The 20392-nt window shown below is 35.5% G+C and overlaps 1 protein-coding gene and 1 non-coding gene across 2 annotated transcripts; both read right to left on the bottom strand.

The window, feature by feature from the left end:
- Window positions 1-3656: 3656 nt before the first annotated feature.
- LOC148849803 (scopoletin 8-hydroxylase-like) lies at window positions 3657-5617 on the bottom strand. The gene is made up of 3 exons (XM_088947424.1): window positions 4977-5617; window positions 4529-4853; window positions 3657-4264 (listed from the first exon to the last, which is right to left on the bottom strand). Exons 1-3 carry the CDS (start codon window positions 5540-5542, stop codon window positions 4022-4024), a joined length of 1134 nt encoding a protein of 377 aa, XP_088803550.1. The 5' UTR covers window positions 5543-5617; the 3' UTR covers window positions 3657-4021.
- Window positions 5618-17927: 12310 nt separating this feature from the next.
- Window positions 17928-18033, bottom strand: LOC148849802 (small nucleolar RNA R71). The gene has a single exon (XR_016100076.1). It is a non-coding gene; the product is annotated as a small nucleolar RNA R71 (small nucleolar RNA).
- Window positions 18034-20392: the final 2359 nt, after the last annotated feature.

Here is a 20392-nt window from a genome sequence, read left to right as displayed (position 1 = left end):
TATCAATAATCGATTACCTTATTTGCCCTCACTTTTTACCAATAAATTTAAATGTAGAGGGGTAAATTTTGTCCTAAAAAAATCCAAAAACTTTCTTGAGGCCATTTGTGCTCTTTAAAGTAGTATAGATTTATTATCCTAGCCCATCCTGAATTTGTCTTCGGTCTCATTCGAGTAGCCTTTATAGCCTTCCAATAAGAATATCTCATTGTTTATATGTGGGATTATAACTGATAAAGGTAACTTTATTTTAAAAAAATATCAAAAAATGGTAGAAACATTGTTCATCTCCTTCCTCCTTTAGACCACTGAACAAATGTCCCCACCTTTGGTCTCTAGTCTCTTTCTCTTTCTTGAGTTCATATCTTGTGAACCCATGGGTTCACGGGATGCACAAACCTACCAATAAGAATGGATCATGTTGGCATTTTGAACTAAAAGAACAAATCCGAAATGACTGTCCTTCTCAACGTTGTTTTTCACTTTAGGGCTTTCTTTTGGAAGTGCTCCAAAAGGCATAATGGCGACTCTCTTTTTTTTATTTTGCTTTTGGCACGGGTTCGGCATTGGCGGTGACTACCCACTTTCTACCACGATTATTTCCAAGTATGCCAACAAGAAGACTCGTGGCACCTTCATTGTTGTTGCTTTCACCATGCAAGGATTTGGGATCTTAGATGGCGGGGTGGTTTCAATCATCATCTACTACAATCAAAGCCAAGTACTCTTTTCCAGCTTATGAAATTGACGTCAGTGCCTCAACTATCTCACAAACTAATTACATATGGATCCTTGTTCTAATGTTTGGTGCATTGATTCAATTGATAGGTTTCTTCTTCAAGGCAGTGTTTAGCCCATTGAAATCCTATTTCCATACCAAAATAGGGGTTAGGGCTTGGGGAATTCTTCCAAAAAAAGCCTTGAAGTAAAGAACAAAAAAGTAGAGATTTATGAATAATATTTATTAATCTTGAGAGAGATTTATTCAGTGGTTTGGATGAGGAAGAAGATGAAAAGTGTTTTTGCTCTTATTTAATATATTTTTTTAAAAAATTAACCTATTTCAAAAATTATATTAAAAATATTATTTTTATTGATATTAGGGCTCAAAAGTTGCCCTTATCAGCTATAATTCCTTTATTTTATGGGAAGATATTCCCAATACAGATTGTAAAAAGGCAATTGGAGCATTGTATAGAAGCCAATCTCGCCCATTCCCATCTCGAGATGTCAACTTTCACCAAGATTTGATTGGCGCCCCACATGCACATCTTAGTGTGCATTGGGAATATTCACTACTTGCCATGGGAAGATGTTTTCAATATATTGCTGGAATGAGCTGTAAGACGTCTGTAGGGCACACTCTAGGATGCTAATGCAAATTCATTTTTACCCTAACCATTGTGTATTCGTTCTAATGAGGTGGTTTTTTTATTAAAAAATGTATTTTGGTATAGGAATGGGTTTTAGGATTTTACAAATCATATAGATATTATTATCTATTTGATATTGAATTTGATGATATTTTAAATTCTATAAAAGGATAATTGATAATTTATTTAACTTATGTTTTTTAATCAAATAAGTGGAAATTTTTTATGTTTATATTATTTTATTTATTTATTACTTATATATAACAAAAAATAATAAAAAATGGAGCAGAACAAAACTACTCTCCACCCCACCAAAGACAACTTCCACAGGAGTCCGGGAGGAGTAACTGGCCGAAATGGAGAAAATAGATATCCCTACTCAAGAATGGTTAAACTAATATAGTTGGACTTGGCGTAGATGAAAACAAAACCCAATAGCTAGGCAGAGAGTTTATTACATGGCGATGATCAACACTGCTGTTTGATCGTCACCATGATTAACATACAAAATGCACTTGACACGATGCATGTCGGCCAACCAGGTAGGAACCAAATACATCCCCCTTTCACTGAGAGAAGAAAACGAGAAAGTCTTAATACCAGCAGCTAGACGCAAACCACGGAAATCCAGAATAACAGGACCTGCCAGCAGAAGAACATTCAGATTCGAACAAACTGCTTCCATATTGGTTTTGACAGATAATCTAGTCATAATTGCGGGTTCGATCAACTTTTACCCACCATGTCACAGAAAACCATTTAGCTTGGTCAATGACCCGTTGAACCGAATAGTTGAATTAGTAACCCGTTAGATTTGTTGAACGGGTTACCAAGCCTTTATTTATTTTTTTATAAACATAACATTATGGTTGACCCAAATGGTTTAACTGTTAATCTATAATCCACGTGGAGGAAAAAACAATGTATATGCTTTTATAATTATAATATATATATATATAAAGTTTTAAACTCTTTATTTTATCTATAAATAGAGTTTGGTTGAGTGTCTTATTTTTTAATAAAGAGAATAGATTAATTTCAAAAAAAAATTCACTATATTCTGTTTGTCATATTTCATATAATGATATACAATATCAAAGTCATGAATTAATATTAAAGCCATTTTTAGTTAAATTTATTAAGCTGCATTTGGAAACTTGCAAATAAAGTGTGAATGTAACTAGGTTCATTGTAATTAAAAAAAGGGATACAATATAAAAACCTCCTTTAAAGTTTCTGACAATCATAAAATCCTCCCCTATAGTTTCATTTTAATAAATACCTCCATTGAACTTTTGAGAAATTCAACAAAAACCTCCCTTCCGTCATTATCCCAGACAGAAAACATCAGATTGATACACCAGTTTTTTCCAAATACCTATTTTACCCTTTTATTGATTATTTTACATACAAAATTACAGAAATAACCCCATTTTAACTCAACAAAAACCTCTTTTAATGATCACTTCAGTAATTTTACATACAAAATTACTGAAATATGTTTTTTGTTGAGTTAATTAAAATGGGATTATTTCAGTAATTTTATATGTAAAATAATTTATAAAAGAATAGAATGGGTATTTGGAAAAGACTGGTGCATCAATCTAATGTTTTTCGTCTGGGACAGTGGTGAAAGGGAGGTTTTTGTTAAGCTTTTCAAAATTTCAGGACAGGTATTTGTTAAAATGAAACTATAAGGGAGGCTTTTATGATTGTCAGAAACTTAGGGGAGTTTTTTGTATTTTACCCAAGAAAAGGCATATTACTTTATTTGGAATAATGTTTGCATCCATTATAATTAAAATTTGTTTGGTAAGAAGCAAATTTGTTAATGAAAAACTAACCCAACTTTGCATTTGTGTGGACTGAAATGCATTATATGCATATTTTCATTTACACTCTATTTGCATGGCTTCCAAACGTAACCTTAATAGCATACAATATATTAATAGTTTTTAATTTAATATATTAATGTTATTCAGCATCTGATTGTAATAATTTAAATTCGACAGAATCCAATGGATAAGATTTAATTTGGATCCGAATAAAAAGGAATTAAACTTGAGTTTATATGAGTGTGGATCTCCTGCCCACATCTACCCACATAACATTGCAGTCACACATGGAGAACATTTCATCCTCCTATATAATATTATGCAGGGAGAGATATTCTCAATTTACGGAGGTAGTGTGTTGTGGGTAGACATGAACAGAGTTATCGTGGACAAAAAATCCGGAGTCGTTTTATATGGCATTCAATTCAATCCGAACTGTTTGCGAGTATAAACGAAAGTAAACCAAATTACCTGTTACCATAAAAGAATACACATAAGTCTCACACTTCATCCACTTTTCAAGGTGGATTCACAATAATACATGAAATTCCATCGATATTCATGGTTTGTATTTGGAAAATTTTTTTTCTCTTTTTTGTTGTTTTTTCCATGGGGTCAGACACGAGGGGTAGCCCATACTTCCACTACAACTAGTTGCAGGAAGTCTTCCCAACCAACCACCAGGACTTGGTACCTTGCAAATTGCAAAAGTGATTTGTATCACATATGGTTGAGATAGACCTTATTTCTTGTGTTCATACTACAAATTAATAGTTGATCGACTGCAACGGCATATGATGATGGGTGATGTGTTCAGAGTCTAGCAAAGTCTAGAGTCTTCTTCCCTTGGTGAGCCGCACCAAAGTAGTTAGTCATGTATTCTCCAAACAAGAGATGCCTGTAAACGGTCTTGCCGTCCTTCTCCGCTAGACCCGGCAAAGGTCCTATCATGGTGTGTGGTCGTGGGCTTACAAAAATAGGGACTGAAACTCGCGCTCTAGTGCTGCTGGCGATCACCCGATGCTCCGCACTCTTGTACCTCCCATTGCTCAGTATCTGCAATATTTTATCGTATTGGATCAGTTCTTTTTTTTAAGCAGGCAGGCACTGCGAGGAACATCTCCCGTCACAGAGGGCGCCTCCGACCTCACAGACACATACCATCATGCATTAGGAATATCTCCCGGGAAATGTTTCAATGCATGCATGAGACGTGTCTATGAAATCGGTGTGAGGCGCGCGTTGTGTGAGGATCAGATCCCAATTCGGCACTGAATCAAAACCCTAGTTAAGAAGCGCTCGCAGCAGTCGATCACGTACCTCCAAAGTGTCACCCACATTGACTACAATTGCACCTTCCACGGGAGGAATCTCTATCCACCCTCCGTCTTCAACCTTAACGAAGAGGCCTCCGATGTCATCCTGTAAGAGAATGGTGAGGGCTGCCAAGTCGGAATGCCGGCCTACACCTACCGTCAGCTCCGGGTTCGGGCAGGGTGGATAGAAGTTCATGTTCACAGCCTTAGCTTCCATGTAGCAGCTGAGGAGAGACTCATCGTACTCTACTCCAAGTCCCCTCAGGAGAGCACCCAGTATCCCCTGGATCATCTTGCTTGCCGCTTTTAGATAGTCGAGCGCAGCTTCTCTGCAACCATATATACCAGTTAGTAGATCTATGAACCAAGAGAAGGAATTTTCTGCAAGCATGGGTCAGACCAGACGGGAGAAAAACATCAACCAAAATAAAATTAAGGAATATAATACGAACCGACATTCACGCGGCCAGAAAAGCATAGCCTCTTCGTCGTTCATATAGATCATGCTTAAGTAGTCTTTCCATTCAAGAGACTTCTCGGCCTCCGGCGAGAAGCTGGTGCTGTAAAAGACGTTTGGGCAGGGCGTCTTTCCCTTTAAGTAGACGGCTTTCTTCTCCGGCGACAGGTTGAAGAAAGTATGTGCATCCTGCTTCGCACGTTCCATGACTTGGAGTGACACTCCATGGTTCACCACTTGAAAGAATCCGAGCTTGGAGGCAGCTTCGCAAATAGCAGCAATAGTTTCATCCTTCTTCTCTCCTTCCAACCCGGACAAGTCAATAGGTAAGCCCAAAAATGGTGATGCATCAATTGTTTTCTTCCTATCAATTCTCTCGTCTGGAGGGTGGATATATCGTGGGGGTACAGAGGTTATTCCTGAATCAGCTAGTCCTTTCACTCCAAAACCTTTCTTCACCACAAATTCGAACACATCGGATTCGTGATGAGAGGCAGAGACTACAGGAGAGGACGAGAAGGAAAAGGAGGAGGAAGAGGATGACTTGTTGATAGCATCCATGGATGCAAACAATGGAGCAAGGCTCTTATGTATTTGACGTATGTATCTCTCTTCCTGGTCGATGATAATGAAGCTCAATGCGGATCTCATGTCATTGAAGAAGCCTCTTTTATAGACAGCCACTTACATTATAACTTAGTACACCTAATTAAATGAAAGGTTGGAGTTTGACTTCTTCAAATCTAATTAATGATATGTTGGACATTGGACACTTAGACACTTGACCTAATAAAAGTTGATACTTGCCTATACCCTCCACCCAAAACAATAAGGGACTGTTTGGTTCCCGGGAAATATTAAAACCTTAATGACATGAGAAGCCTTAATAACATATTTTATATTTTTTGAATATTTTATTCTTTATCTTTTATCTGTTGTTTGTCACTCATAGCTTACCGTCCATAAAAGATCTATTGTAAGTTATAACTCGTAATAAACTATAGTCATTTCAAACAGTTTTTTTTTTCTAAATTTTGTACTTAAAGAACCAATAACTACATCAACAAACAAATACTAATAAAACATATGATTAATATATGTAGTGAAAGTTGAGTTAAAATATGAGATTAAGAAGTTTGTACAAGATTTTGAGGGATGGGAAGAAGGTTGGGTTGGGCCCAACCTGAGCCCAACCAACCCGAAGTTGACTTTGGGTTGAGTTGGATTGGGTTAGGGTTGAAGGAATTTAGTTAGGTTAGGGTTGGGGGTTTAGAACTTAGGGTTGGCCTCAACCTGACCTAACCCGACCCAACTTGCAGCCCTACTACACTTGTTCCCTCTTCATTACATGTAGTTCTAGGCTAATGTATCTCTATTATCTGCAACAATGAAAAGAGATTGATAGAGCTCAATAAGAGGATTTTCAACACACCATGGATCTCCTCATAGGACAACTTGGAGACATCCCCCACTTTATATATAAGCCCTGTTATGAAAGAGGTATGGGATTTCTTAATCCTATCCTTTACTATGCACCCACTCCCAACCAAAATTTCTTGTGCAAGGGTTGATCTCTAGAGTATGTTGGTTCATTAAGCCTCCATCATTTTCTAGGTGGTTGGGGGGGGGGGGCGGTATGGGAGCTAATATTATTATTCTAGTCCATTAGATGGTACTTGAACTCACCCTTTCACCCTCTCCATGAGAATACCTCTTTATGTTTGATAGAGAGTTAAAGGAAGAAGGACCATAAATTCTCATAGTTTAACAATTGCTAAGGTTGTAAACAACATAAAATAAAGGAGAAATCATCGTTGGTCAGTCCCAAAACTTCCTCTCAATGTTAGTTTTCATCCATTTATTTTGGGATTTAAAGAAGTTGTTGACAAAAGGTATGATCCAGGTTTAGAAAATTTTGTTAATAAATGTTTGTAGGGTCAATATTGGGGTCTAGGGAGGTGAAGATGGATTTGAGATAGATAGGTTTAAAAAAAATTCTCAAGATAGGAAAATAAAGAAAGTTAACAAAAAACATGAAGATTTGACATTTTATAAAATAGTCTAGATAGATGACATGCAAGGGGCGACTAAGTTTGGTAGCATTTTCTCATTAGGAAAAAAACATTTTGTTAACAATAAAGAGGAGATGAGGCATGAAAGGTCATTACCCAATGTTGGTCCCCAGATAAAATTTGGCATTACTTTTATTTATTGCATGAAGTGGATGCTCTCAGGCTCGAAGTTGCATTTTCATGGTTGTCATCCTGAGATTTTACTACTAAACCAAGCAATGGCCCCTAGAAGAGATTAGAAATAAAAAGATAAAAACATACAACCTAAAAAAAGAGAAAAAGAGGTTAGTGCCAACATGAACAAATCAGCCCATTACATTATATCATAATGTCATAATGCTTGCTTATGTTTTCCATTTGCCCATTCTAGCCATGTTTGATTTCCTTGTTAGATACTGTATGCATGAGTGTTCTATCCACATATGGTTTAGATTCTCATATTTCATTTGATTTTTGTTTAATTTGCCACAAATGTGTATAGGGTAGGAGAAATGTGCAATAATCATACCCAACAGCAATTTTGGAGCATATTTGCAAAACTGTTGTAAAGGAGAGATGATGTGCAGTAACCATATCCAACTAGAGCCTATTGTTCAGTTAGATTCTGACTGTTGAACGCAGAGGTTGTTTTAACGTTTGTAGGGATGATGTGAATGCCATTAGCCCAAACTCGAAAGGTGTTGTTCAGTCAGATTCTGACCAACAATTTCAAATTTAGCTAGCAGCAAGAAAATGGTGAAAATTTGCAAAACTAGATTTTTATCTAGATGTGTCATACCTGGACATCAAAAAATTTGAGTGGTTCTTATCTAAAAAAATAAATGGTTCACATATAACAAAAAGTGTTATTTCCCCTTCTAGAAAAGCTAATGGTGAAAGGATAAAATTGGTAAAAAGTGAAAAAAACAACTTACCCAAAAAAGTCAGTATTGCAAAAGAATGGAAAAGTAAGTAATCTCATTTATAAGCTCACTAACCCAATAAACACTTACGTATATAAATGTGTTTCCAAAAAAAGAACATAGCCTATGAGGTGGTAATGAGTTTTCTTGTACAAGCTAATGAAACAATATATAATTAGCATGAAATTGCTTGAATTTACGGGTGAGTACATTCTGAGGAGTTTACATCTCCGCCCCACAGTACATCCCCGCAGTATATTGAAAATCTCTCAAGATAATACTAAAACCGATAATATGATGCACCTACACTCATATTTTGTCTGTGATCGATGGCGCTAAAGCGAGTGGGTACTTGTGGCCCACTTCTGATCTGAACAGAGATGTAGGGCAATTAATTGAGTAATCATATCTTGATTTTGAATCTCATTTGATGGGCTATTTGGACTTTCACGTGGACATGGGTGTAGTGGCGTTGGGGTGATATCATATCACCCAATTCACATTTTCAAAACTCCCATATCTCATCTCTGCAATGTCAATGCCATTGTTCTTGAAGTCTTTTACTTGGATTTTTGGACTGCGACTGGATTGTTTCTTTGGACTATAAAGGTTGCACCGGTAAAGCAGGTTGTGAGACAATGGACAAACCCACTACCGACTTGACCGGCGGATGTAGCTTATTTTTTTTCATTTGCATCTTCAAAACATTGATTACCAATGGAAAAAAACTAATTATTTCAATTTTCTTTTGTCTCTTAAATAAAAAAAAAGAAAAAGAAAAAAAAGAAAGAAGCTAAAAACTTGAATTTTGGAAATGGTTTCATAAAACTTTATACTAAATATAAGAAATATCTTCCAATGAAAAATATGAAAGATGTTTCAGTTTACAGTGAGATGTACATGTACGGAGCCAGATATGCATGTGGGGGACCTATGGGGTGCTGATGAGATCACAGCAATAAATATAGAGGATGAGAGAGGAGAGAACACTATACCTTTAGAATAGTGCATTATTTATAGATAAGGCATCACAATTGTGGGAGTAATGCCACTTTGGTTGGCTCGAGATTTTTGCCTGTAACAGCCACCCTTACTCTTTGCACAGACGGGATCAGCTGCCCACAAAGCATGCCCTACAGGCGCCCGACCACACATCCCCTCTATGCATCAGGAATATCTCCCCATCACAATCATGGCAGCTGTTCCCAATGCGCGTAGGGGATGGACTGTAGGGTACTCTCTGTGGGCAGCCAATGCGATCTCCTCCTTGCATTATTCAGCCGTTACTCTACCGTTGTGTGGTTGTTGGCCTACCAGTGACACGTAATCGTTACTAGTGGTTCATCATGGTGGCAAATTGGTGAAATTCCCATTTTGCCTCCATCTCAGTGCCACATGGTGTCTCTTGAGTGGAGATTAGTTTTGGTTGTATCACTTTTTTTTTTTTTTTTCATTTGAGGTTATGTTAAATTGCTATGATGATGGTCAATGTAATACTTTATGGTCTAATGGTATTTTACATGGTTTTTAAAATCGAACCGAATCGGATGGTTGGACTGAAAAAATTGGGAATCAGTCACATGATTAATTTCGTTTTTTCTCAAAATCGCTTTTTTTCCCAAAATCATTGATTTTAGTCAGCAAATCGCTGAACCGGATGGTTGACTGTTTGAACCGTTAGAACGGTTTTGACCATTTTTTAATTTAATTTTATTTTTTGTCAAAATTGGCCGACTGTTCGAACTGATAACCGGACCCCTGATCAATTCGGTCACCGATTCGTTTTTAAAAACATGGTATTTTATTTCAGCATTGGTGGTTCTCAGATCACCCATGTTCCTACTAGTATTTAAGAGTTTAGATCCGGGCCAGGCACTTTGATGCTTAAATTAATCAAAGTGATTATAAAAAATGGGAAAGTGAGAACAAAAAAGTAAAATCTGTTTATACTTAATCACGCGTAACTTGTAAAGGAATAGAAGAACTTTTATATGAACTTCGAGGTCCAAAAGCCGTATCCAAGATATTTAGGAACGATAGGCCTTATTGGCCTTGGGCAAGCTGTGTAGAAAAAATGAACGAAATTTTTGAGACAAAACGTATGAGGCGTAATTAAGATGCACAACCTGCCGTTCCATTGTCAACTTCTAAGCCCAAAGAAGTCAGGCAGGACGAATTAATCAAAATTAAAGGCTATGATAAGAAACCCATATTTAGAACCAAGGAAAAAAAAACAGAAAAAAAAGAAAGAACCGAGAAAACCGTAGACAATGAGATTCAGAAGAAGTCACAAGAAAATCAGATCTATGGACATGGGACAATTCAGAGATGAGGGATGGGGAGTTTTTGAAAATGTTAATTGGGTGATACGAAATAACAAGGAAATGTCCCAGCACATCAGAATAAAAAAATATTTCTTTATTTGGTAAATGAGTCAAAAATCAAGATATGTATTCACACTTCATGCCGTATGGATTTCACACAATCACACACACAACATAGGAGTTTGTAGGTCATCAATACATCATATTGACGTGAAAATCACTTTTTGTCACAATACCATTGCACATCACTAAAACGTATTGTTCATGATAAAATGTTATTAATACAGACTATGAATCCATGTGAGAAGATGTATAAGTAGTAAACCCCAATTTCTGTATTTCATCTTAAATTAAATGAAGTGACATCTTATATCATTATAAAAGTGAACTCATTGATATGAGTATCAGAAAATTAGAATGTATTAATATAACCAATTCTCGCGTTAATTACACAGAACAGAGGAGGTACCTTTAGGGTAAGAGATGCGCTAGACGATAGAGAGCAAATCCCATTACCTATGAACCATGGTTTTTAAAAACCAACCGGTGACCTAACTGGTCAGAGGTCCGGTTATCGGTCCAACTGTTCGATTTTAATGGCTGGTCCGTTATGACAAAAAGAAATAAAAAATTAAAAAATTGGAAAACGATTAAAACCGTTCAAATGGTTCAAACAATTAATTGGCCGGTTCAACGGTTTAATGACCAAAATCAATGGTTTTGGGGGGAAAAAGAAGTTTTGGAAGAAAACAGAATCGGTCCCGACCTTTCTGGTCCGACCATCCGGTTCGGTCTGGTTTTGAAAACAGTGCTATGAACATCCTCATGGTGTAACTGTAATTGATAAGTAGCGAGGTTTTAGTCCAACAAGTTAATAATAATAAAAAAAAGTCACACAACTATAGGACATGGTTTTTAAAACTGAATTGGTGATCGAATCGAACAGAGGTCTGATTACCGGTTAGAATGGTCTGACCATTCAACCTGAACGATCGGCCTATTCTGACAAAAAATTAAAAAAAAAATTGAAAAATAGTTAATCAGCCGGTTCAGCGGTTTACTAACCAAAATCAACGATTTTGGGGGAAAACAGAACCGGTCAGGTGACCGGTTCCCGGTTTTTCTAGTCCAACCATCCGGTCCGATTTTGGAAACCACGCTGTAAGAAAAATAACGATCTGTTTGATTTACAGACAAAATCAGAATTGGAATCAAAATGATCTATCCGATCCCATAATCTGTTTAATTCAAAATATTCAGAATGAGAATTGAAATCAATTAAAATAGGATTTTATTCCCAATAAAACGGGAAAAAATGGCCATTCCCTCAAATGAAGAAATATCACTCCACCAAAAATAAAAAAAAAAATTCCAAATTTACTCAATCAAACAATTAGAATGAAATTCCAATTTCAAATCCAGACCTCCATTCCCCAAAAAAACAAATGGGCCCTAAGAAGATAAGAGGGGAGATTCCTGCTAAAGATTCCACTTTATCTGGGGAATGATTTTAGTATACAGGGAATCATGCATGGTCTTCTTTGATGTATTAACAGGATCACAATATTGCAATTTTGCAAAGATATATCAAAGATTTTGATTTCGAGATTTTTGGCGCTGTACCGTAAACTAAAAACTACAATTGTAAAGGTGACAAATAGAACCAAGGTGACGAAATTTACTTGTACCAACTTGCAAGCAATTACGTTTACTGGAAACCAAATCTCATTAATTAGGTTTGGATTAGTCCAACGCCAACCTTTCAATGAATTAAGTCCATTAAATTAATAATGAATTAAGTCTTGCATCAGGTGCTATTGATAACACCTCCGCGGTCAAGAATTTTTTTCATTTTTTATTATTTTTATTTAATGTCATTTTTGAAATAATTAATGAGATGCATTTTCTCAATAACATAAATAATCTTTTCTTCTAAAATTACTCCTAAATTACCTTCCCCACTTTCTTCAAAATTATCTGTAATTCCTATTTATCTTCTAAATTATCACTAATACCTATTTATCTCCAAAATTATCTCTAATTTACTAGAGAGTTTCTCTCCTAAATTATCTCTAATTCCTATTTATCCTCTCCCCTACTTTTTATTTATATTTATCTACAGAAAGTTTTGATTAAAAATTTAAGAATTATTTAAATATTCTAACAAAATTATATAATAACTTTAAAAATGTTTATTAAAAACACAAAAACTAATTTTATATTTTTACAAAAAAATATCACGAAATTATATACTAACAATTTAAATTATACTTTTTTGGATTATCAATTTACATAATTTAAACTTTTTCCGGATTATCAATTTAAATAACTAAATATTTATCATAACTAGATTCTAAATAGTTAAAATAACAAAATCATGTAATAAATTTAAAACATTCTTTAAAGTAGAAAAATAATTATAACATAATATTGAAATTAATAATAATTTAATATATTCCAAAATTAATAATGAAATTATGTTATAATAGTAGTATAAATTATGATTTTATGGATAATTAAATTCAATAAATAATTAATATTTTAATATTTTACATAGTATTTAAGTATTTAAATAACTAAATATTTTAAATAATAAAATATTTAACATAACCAGATTTTAAATAGTTAAAATAAAGAAATTATGTAATAAATTCTAAAAATTAGAAATATATATATAACATAATATTGAAGTTAATAAAATTTAATATTTTTACATAATATTGTAAATAATTAATTTCACTTATATCAAGTAATAATTTTAGAAAATAACTTTCAAAAAAATTAATATTTATTAATAATAATTTTTCACTCTTAATATGTATTTATTATATAATTATATATATTAAGATTAATATTTATTATCTTTTGTGATACAATATTTTCAATGATTACGTATAAATTTATTTTGTTTTATTATTTAATAGAGAACTTTCAATAATTATTGGAGATTAAATTACTATTATTGAAATTTATAAATTTAATTTATTGTATTTTTGTTATAAGTTATTGATTAATATTTATTAGAGATTAAACTATTATTTGAGATTACACTACTTATTGACTAAGTTAATATATTTTTAGTACTTATTATATTTTCTTAATTTATGTAATTATTGTATTTCTCATTATCAACATATTTTCAATAATTGTGTATTTTTGCTATAAATTTTCAATAATTATTGGAAATTAAACTATTATTATTTATTAGAGATAAGACTGTTAAATTAGTTGAAATTATGAGTGTTCATGAGTTGGTTCGATTTAATCATATGCTATTTGGCCCACAAAATTGACATAGTCAGGTTAGGGAGTTGGTTAGCTTAAACCAACTAACCTCTTATGAAAACCAACCCACTCAAGTTGTATCGATTTGGGTCAATTTTTTTGGTTTGGTCAATCTGTTCAAAAGATTTAAACTTAAAAATTTAATTTAATTTTAAAAATTATGGTGTAATTATTAAAAATAAATTAAAAAAATTAGACCTATGATATAAAACATTTTAAACTAAGAAGTATGGGAAAATTCCCACTTTCCATATTAAAAATTATATTTAAAATATAAAATATTAATATATATCCATGGTTAGGTCATTCGATTTTGGTCGGTTTACAAATGGCCAAAGTGAAACTAATCCAACTTGGTCAAATTGGGAAATTTTTTAACCAAAGCCAACCTAAAATACTAGAAAACCGACAAACTTGGGTTGAGTTAATCTGGTTGGTTGGTTTCATCAATTTGATAAATAAACCTAACTGAAATTAATTATTGTTATTTTTTTTATTATAAAAAAATTATTAAAAGAAGCATATAAAATATTAAATAATTTTTATTTATTTTAAATTTTAAAAAATATAAAACAATTGTATATTCCTATGTGTTTCTATTTAGGTCATTTATTAGAACACACTTTTAGGGATGGCAATTTTCCCCATCCTCAACAAGGACCCGACTTCCCCAACTCGATGGGGCCGGGGTTTGGGATTGTTTTGGCGATGCAGGGGCAGGGTCGGGGATTATTAGGAATCCCCGGTGGAGGTCGGGGTCGGAGATTATTAGGAATACCCGGTGGAGGTCGGGGTCGGAGATTATTAGGAATCCCCGGTGGAGGTCGGGGTCGGGGTTGAGGATGGGGATTGAGGTCCCCACCTTGCCCCTACCTCGATTAGGTCTGAAATCTGTTGCAGTTAGGTCTGAAATAAGTTTGATCCCAAGAGCTTAAGACTTCTCTTTCAAGTCCCAACTTAAATGTCTTGTATGCCTCAATTGATTGCAGAGACCTGAAATCAGATCTGCAATTTTATAATGAAAGCAGCCTTGATTCAAATCTGAATACCATTACATCAAAAATATGAAGCTCTTTTTGGACCTCACAAACATCAGTCCTAATCCAATACAACCAATTCAGATTGGGTGCAAGTGATTTAAAAGATAACAAAACATCAAGTTCACAAAAATTTTAGATCATGTACTTATACTGCCTCTGATTCTCATGCACTTCAGAACTGATTTTACCATTGATGGCTTAAATTTTCATCAATGAGGCAAGTCTGATGCATCAAATTGTGAATTGGGTGCTGTCACTACCCGAATTCACATCAAAATAGAGTGGGTTTAGGTCTGAGTTTAGATGAACTCAGATCTGAACCTAACAGAATGCAGTCCTGCAACCGGCTGAACACAGATCTGAACTTCAAATCTAAGTTTCAGATTTGAAAACTCACATGCTATTTTTTTCATTGTTTTCTTTTTGTTTTCCTTATCTATTTTTTTTTAAAATAAATCTAAAACAAAATACAACAATGCAACCAAAATCTTTTTGGATGAGTGCAAGTCTGATTGATGAATGCAATTCAGATCTGAACTCATTTTAATTTTTTTTCGGTTGAGTGCTGCAATTCTGCTATAGCAGATCTGAGTGCCGAATGCAACTCAGATCTGCAACACTCATGATTTTGTGATTTTTTTTCTTTTGCAGGGTAATAACTTCAAGATAGAAAGCAAAACATGTCCCCTTTTATTAAAATTAAACTGAAACAAGGAAAATAAAGTAATCTACTAAAGAGAAAAGAAGCATAACTACAGTAATACAGCAATTGCATTCAAAGCAAAAATGAAAAATTAAGCAAATTAAGCCAACTATGAATGCAATGCTGAAGAACTACATCTGAAGAACTACATCTACCAGCTACACTAAATCAGCAAACAAATATGAAGTAGATCATCAATGGGAAAGAGAGCTAACTAGATCAGCAGTGGAGTTTCATGCTAATTGCTGTACTGTAGCAGCCTTGCTACAGCTCTGAATGCTAGTGGAATGCACTGCTGCTTTTATTGAATATGTGAGGCATCACAATTATTCGATCCAAACACACATCCCCAGCAAATTTAGATTGGGTACAAGTGGGTAAAGCCACATCAAGTTTTTGGCGCCGTTGCCGGGGATTTATAGAAGCAATATTAGGAAACATTGAGCATTCTTAATCTGGTATCATTCAGCATTGCATTCATAGTTGGTTTAATTTGCTTAACTTTACATTTTAGTTTTGAATGCAACTACTGTACTACTGTAGTTATGTTTTTCTTTCTTAAGTAGATTACTTTCTTTTTCTGGTTTCAGTTTCATTTTAATAAAGGCATATTTGATTTCTATTCAATCTTGATGTTGTTCCCTTCAAAAAGAAAAAAAAAAAGAAAAAATTCACATAAACATGAGTGTTGCAGATCTGAGTTGCATTCGGCACTCAGATCAGCAGATTTCAGATCTGCAGCACTCAGCTGAAAAGAATTGCTTGTGTTTCAGATTTTATTATTCTTTTCTTTCATTACAAAAAGAAAAAAAAAAACAAATGAAAAAAAAAGGGGAGATCTTTTGAACAACCAGAGGAGCAATTGAGAATTCGGATCAGAACTCAGATCTGAGTTCAGATCTGAATTCTGCTATTGCAGATCTGCAACAGTTCAGATCTGAGTTCCTCTGAACTCAGACCTGAACTGATGAAATTTTGAGGGGAATTGGGTGTCATCACCACCCCAATTCACCCTAGGGCACTTCTGCTATTCCCCAAAAACAATTTGGTAGCAATAACTGAAGGTAAGGCAATTGAGAATTCAGATCCAAACTCAGACTTGAGTTCAGATCTGAATTCTGCTGTTACAGATCTGCTCAGTTCAGATCTGAATTCCTCTGAACTCAGATCTGAACCGATGCAAGTTTGAGGTGAATTGGGTGCCATCACTACCCCAATCCACCCTATGATACATCCAACCTGCCTCAAGGGTGAATGGATAGCAAGGAATGAGAGAAATTCAAATCTGAAATGCAGTTGATATTATGTGAGGACTGAACTGATACAGAGCATACTATGAATTCTGGGTGGACTGAATTCTTGGCTTTACCCACTTGTAACCGAGCTACATTAGCTAAGGAGGTGTATGTTTGGATTGAATAATTGTTATGCCTCAGATACTTAAGAAAAATTAGCACTTTCCAAGTATTTCTATTAGCATTCAGATCTGTAGCAGGGCTGTTATAGTGCAACAGTTAGCAGACCTGATTTCAGATTTCTACAAAAGTTGTATGGACCGAATAGCTTGCAATACCAAACATTGCAGACCCAATTTTCAGGTCTTAGCAAGTGTTTGATATGCATCAGCTATACAGGTTTGAGCTTCAATTGTAGAGTTTAAAATCTTTAACCCAAGCCTAACTCAGGACTGGTTTTAGTTTATTTCAGATCCTTTTAAATCATTTTTTTTTTTAGATCAGATCTGATTTCAGCCCTAAAGCATCACAGAATTGATTCCAACCTTAATGGATGTATATTATAGTGTATACCAATGAGTGTGTATGAGATATACAGCTCAGATCTGAATTATTATTTGTTAATTTCTCTAGACTAACAATACCAAAGACTTGTAGATCTGAACTCAGATCTAAATTGGGTCTGAATTCAGATGTTGCAATCGATGGATGTAGATAAAGGAACCTTGAATAAGATGATTGGTTTAAATCTTCTTTTAGTATAATCGGCTTCATTTATTCATGATAGGATGTAGGTTTTGTATTCCAATACTTCACTTTACATTTTCAGTGTGATAGGATTAGTTATTTATTTTCTTTTGTGAATATTGGCATTTTTATTGCTTTGACTTTAACAGTTTATGACAAGCAGACCTGAACTGGAAGAGATCCTTTACGACTCAGAGATTGAACGGACTCTCCGTGTCCGTTTGAGAGCTGCTAAGCAAGTCAGACAAGAAGCACAAGAAATGGCTGAACAAAGAACAATGATGGATTATGCCAAGCCCACCCTCACCGGGACTGTCTCCAGCATTATCAGGCCAACTATTGCTGCCAATAACTTCGAAATTAAACCGGCCATAATCCAAATGATACAAAATACGGTTCAGTTTTGTGGTATAGCCCATGAGGATCCGAATGCCCATATTGCTAACTTCTTGGAAATCTGTGACACCTTCAAACACAATGGGGTAAGTGATGATGCCATCCGGCTGAGGTTATTCCCATTTTCTTTGAAGGATAAAGCCAAAGCTTGGTTGAACTCATTACCGACATGATCTATAGCCACATGGGACGAAATGGCCAGCCGTTTTCTCTCTAAATATTTTCCCCCTTCTAAAACTGCTAAAATGAGGAATGACATCACTACTTTTTCCAACAAGAGGGGGAATCTTTATATGAGTCATGGGAACGTTACAAGGAGCTGTTAAGGAGAGTTCCTCACCATGGCCTCCCCATTTGGCTGCAAGTGCAGACTTTCTATAATGGTCTTACTGACTCAAATAAGACCATATTAGATGCTGCAGCCGGAGGATCCATAAATAATAAAACTCCTGAGGTTGCCCATGCACTTATTGAGGAAATGGCAGCCAACAACTATCAATGGCATTCGGAAAGAACTCAAACTAGGAAGCAGCAAGGCTTGCATAATGTTGACACTTATACAGCACTAGCTGCACAAATAGGAGCACTCAGTAAGAAAATAGATGAAATGCAGATAGCTGCCATGCATGTGCAGCCTCTTAATTGTGAATTGTGTGGGGGAGGCCACATCAGTACAGACTGCCAAGTTGGCAATCAGTTCAGACCATCTACTGAACAAGTTGACTATGTCAGCAATTCGTTAAGACAACAGGGTTACCAGAGTCACCATACTTTTCATCCAGGATGGAGGGGACATTCAAATCATTCCTGGCCAAATCAGCATATTTCCAAGCCGTTCCACCAGACTTATCATCAGCCTGAACCAAAATCCAATTTGGAGGAACTGATGACAAAATTTATAGCAGGTGCAAAAACTAGGTTCCAGAACCAGGAAGCCTCAATCAAAAACCTGGAAAACCAAGTGGGGCAATTGGCACAATTAATCTCTTCCAGACTGCCGGGAACTCTTCCAAGCAACACTGAAGTGAATCCACGAGAGCAGGTGCAAGCTATTACCTTAAGAAGTGGAAAAGAGTTGCCTGAGGTAGAAAAGAAGAATTGGGCTGAACCCAAGGCAGAAACAAGCCTTGGGACCAGACAACAGAAGACGGAACAACCAGAAGCACAACAAGGGATGCACCAACAACCACAAGTTCCATTCCCTAACAGGCTGAAGCAACAAAAATTGGAGAAGGAATTTGGTAAGTTTCTTGAAATATTTAAAAGTTTACATATTAATATTCCTTTTGCTGATGCTTTAGCCCAGATGCCACACTATGCAAGGTTTTTGAAGGAATTATTGGCAAACAAAAGGAAACTGGGAGATGTGGCTACAGTTGCATTAAATGAGGAATGTTCTGCTATCCTTTTGAACAAGCTGCCTCAGAAACTCAAAGATCCAGGGAGTTTCACTATTCCTTGTACCATTGGCAGTTTAAAAATTGAAAAAGCTTTATGTGACCTAGGAGCTAGCATCAATTTAATGCCATACTCTATCTTCAAGAAATTGGGGTTGAATGAACCCCAACCCACTAGAGTGGCATTACAATTGGCTGATAGATCCATTAGACATCCTAGGGGGATCATAGAAGATGTGTTAGTTAAAGTTGACAAATTCATTTTTCCAGTTGATTTCATTGTGTTAGACATGCAAGAAGATGTGGAGGTTCCGCTTATCCTAGGGAGACCTTTCCTGGCTACCGGGAAAGCAATGATTGATGTCCAACAAGGACAACTCAGCCTTAGGATACAAGATGAGGAGATAATTTTTAAAATGTCTGATGCTATGAAACATGCACCCTCTAGTGATGATTCTTGTTTTATGATTGATGCCATTGAATTGACAATTGATGAATGCTTCCAGGTAAGTAGAATAACTGATCCTCTTGAACTCTGCCTCCAGCAGGGAGAACTTGAAGAAGCAGAAAATGAAAAAATAAACCTCATGATAGCATACCTGAACGATAAGCCTCAATTCAAGGGAAAGGGGTTTCTTAAATTAGAGAACTTAGGCAAATTGCCCGGACCATCAGGTAAGCCATCACCCCAAGAACCCCCCACCCTTGAACTGAAGCAATTACCATCCCATTTAGAGTATGCTTTCCTTGAGGAACCATCAGATCTCCCCGTGATAATTTCCGCAGCGCTGAATCCCTTACAAAGAGAAAAATTATTAAGAGTGCTGCGGGAACACAAAAATGCTATAACTTGGAAGGTAGAAGATATCAAAGGCATTAATCCATCAATCTGCACTCACTGAATTTTGATGGAAGAGGACAGCAAGCCTTCCGTTCAGCCCCAAAGGCGCCTGAACCCCAACATGAAAGAAGTGGTAAAGGCTGAAATAATTAAGTTGTTAGATGTTGGGATCATTTATCCTATTTCTGATAGTTCTTGGGTAAGCCCTGTGCAAGTTGTGCCCAAAAAAGGGGGTACGACTGTTGTTCCAAATGAGAAAAATGAACTCATCCCTACTAGAACCGTTACCGGATGGCGTGTGTGTATTGACTATAAAAAATTAAATGAAGCCACCCGGAAGGACCATTTCCCTCTCCCATTTATGGATCAAATGTTGGAGAGGCTAGCCGGGCATGAGTATTATTGTTTCTTGGATGGATATTCAGGGTATAACCAGATACCAATTGCACCAGAAGATCAAGAAAAGACC

Source organism: Nelumbo lutea, chromosome 5 (genome assembly GCF_056320005.1).
Source record: "Nelumbo lutea isolate HS-2025 chromosome 5, American lotus-T2T, whole genome shotgun sequence".
NCBI lineage: Eukaryota > Viridiplantae > Streptophyta > Magnoliopsida > Proteales > Nelumbonaceae > Nelumbo > Nelumbo lutea.
This window is presented reverse-complemented; position numbering and strand designations above follow the sequence as displayed.